The following is a 2,077-nucleotide window of genomic DNA, read 5'->3' as shown; positions in this document are numbered from 1 at the left end:
GTAAGTATGTTTTGTTACTAGTTTAAGTATTTGCTATTGACTGTTCAAATGCGGAGTTTTGCGCAGCGCAGAATAACGCGTCGTGCGTGTGTGTGTGTGCGTGTGTGAGCAAATAATGATCTTTAAAATAGCATCATATGACCCCTTTAACTTTTGTCATTAAAACGGATTACTGTTTTGATCATGTTTTACTGTAAAGTATACAGTACATTATGATATGCTAGCTAGTTTATTGCTGATGGTATTAAATTGATAAAAAAATGACTGATAAATATTGACAGCCGATATATCGGTGATATATCAGTAATATTAGTCATATTACCAGGGAGTCAAATAGACTCAAATGCGCTCTAGTAACCTACATGACCGTGTTGATTCCCGAGAGCTGCTGGAACATCTGTAGGCCACAACCCACGATCAGAGCACGCCGTGCTGGAGCGAACGTCAGGATACGCCACAACACTGGACCCTCTAGAAGATAATCAATCAATCAGTGAAAATTATATCATCATTTTATACAATTACCATAGAGTTTACACAGTTTCATTTCTAGTCATTTATGATTACTTTATTAAGTTTTATAAAAATAATTTTGATTCCGATTCATCAATGACAAATTTCCTTGCTAAAGGACAATAAAGAACAATAAGGTTGTTATTTCAAGGTTGAATCACTTTATTGTATTTCTCATTTCTACGTTGCTTGGATAACCCTCTGCTAAATGAATATAAATGTAAACGATTCACTCAAAAAAAGCTAAAATCTGATATCACTATGGCCTAGAAAACGCAATTTCAAATATTTCCAGGTTTCTGGATGATCTCACCTCCAGCATCAATCTTCTCCTCCTCAATGCTGCTCCGTATGCTCTCATACTCTTCATCCACATTTACACCGCCACGGATCCGACTGAGCACCAGCCGAGCATTCTGGGTATCTCCTTTCTGCAGGAGCCAGCGAGGACTCTCCGGGAGGAAGAGGAACCCCAGGAACTGCAGCGCAGCAGGAACAACTGACAAACCCAACATATACCTATACACGAATACAAAAATGATTCAAAAATGATTACAAAAACCAGGTTATGAAAAACTTTTATATCTCATTTTTTATCTCGCATTCAAATTCTCTACTTTTCCTGCAGAATGTCTGAATATGACCATGTTTTTCATAATATGTGACCCTGGAGCACAAAACCAGTCTTAAGTAGCACGGTTCTATTTGTTGCAGAAGCCAAAAATACACTAAAATTAACGATTTTTCTTTTATGCCAAAAATTCATTAGGATATTAAAGATCATGTTCCATGAAGATATTTTGTAAATTTCCTACCGTAAATATATCAAAACTTAATTTTTGATTAGTAATATGCATTGCTAAGAACTTCATTTGGACAACTTTAAAGGCGATTTTCTCAATATTTAGATTTTTTTTTGCACCTCAGATTCCATATTTTCAAACAGTTGTATCTCGGCCAAATATTGTCCTATTTTTATATCTCTTTCCTTGTTTTCAGACGATGTATAAATCTCAGTTTTCAAAAAACTGACCCTTATGACAGGTTTTGTGGTCCAGTGTCACATATAATCGCTTTATACATATTTAGGTATAAGTAATATGTGTGTATGCAATATATTTATATTGCTATATAGTAGTTACCAGGGTATTATTATGCAGTAGCTGATGTGTTCTTACAATTTCTGTTGTTTTAATATTTTATTTATTTATTTTTATTTTATTAAATTATTTTTATGTTTAATTAAAGGGGTCCTATTATGCTTTTTCACTTTTTCAACTTTAGTTAGTCTGCAATGTTGCTGTTTGAGCATAAAAAAGATCTGCAAAGTTACAAAGCTCAAAGTCCACTTCAAAAGGAGATATTTTATTTAACAGAAATCACTTTTCAAAAACTACAACGAACGACTCGTTTGGACTACAACGCATATTTTCTGGGATTTGTGATATCACAAATATCGACGAATGGGACGAGACCTGGTTGAGCTGCACTACAGAAGGCAACGAGTGTTATCACTATGTCGGAGACGCGCTAGCTTTCCCAAGGCAGACGAATTTAGAGTGGT

At 34.9% G+C, this 2,077-nt stretch overlaps 1 protein-coding gene across 1 annotated transcript in view; it reads right to left on the bottom strand.

The window, feature by feature from the left end:
* LOC107679968 (proton myo-inositol cotransporter-like) overlaps nt 1-2,077 on the bottom strand; it is a 20,848-nt gene that overhangs the window by 14,953 nt on the left and 3,818 nt on the right. The window contains exons 4-5 of the mRNA XM_016475702.1: nt 827-1,032; nt 363-471 (exon numbers count right to left, since the gene is read on the bottom strand). Coding sequence (XP_016331188.1) covers nt 363-471; nt 827-1,032 — 315 coding nt within the window. The remainder of the gene's footprint in view (nt 1-362; nt 472-826; nt 1,033-2,077) is intronic.

Source organism: Sinocyclocheilus anshuiensis, unplaced genomic scaffold (assembly GCF_001515605.1).
Source record: "Sinocyclocheilus anshuiensis isolate Anshui unplaced genomic scaffold, SAMN03320099.WGS_v1.1 scaffold528, whole genome shotgun sequence".
Taxonomy (NCBI): Eukaryota; Metazoa; Chordata; class Actinopteri; order Cypriniformes; family Cyprinidae; genus Sinocyclocheilus; species Sinocyclocheilus anshuiensis.
The sequence above is the reverse complement of the archived record's forward strand: the minus strand, read 5'-3'. Positions and strand labels throughout refer to the sequence as shown.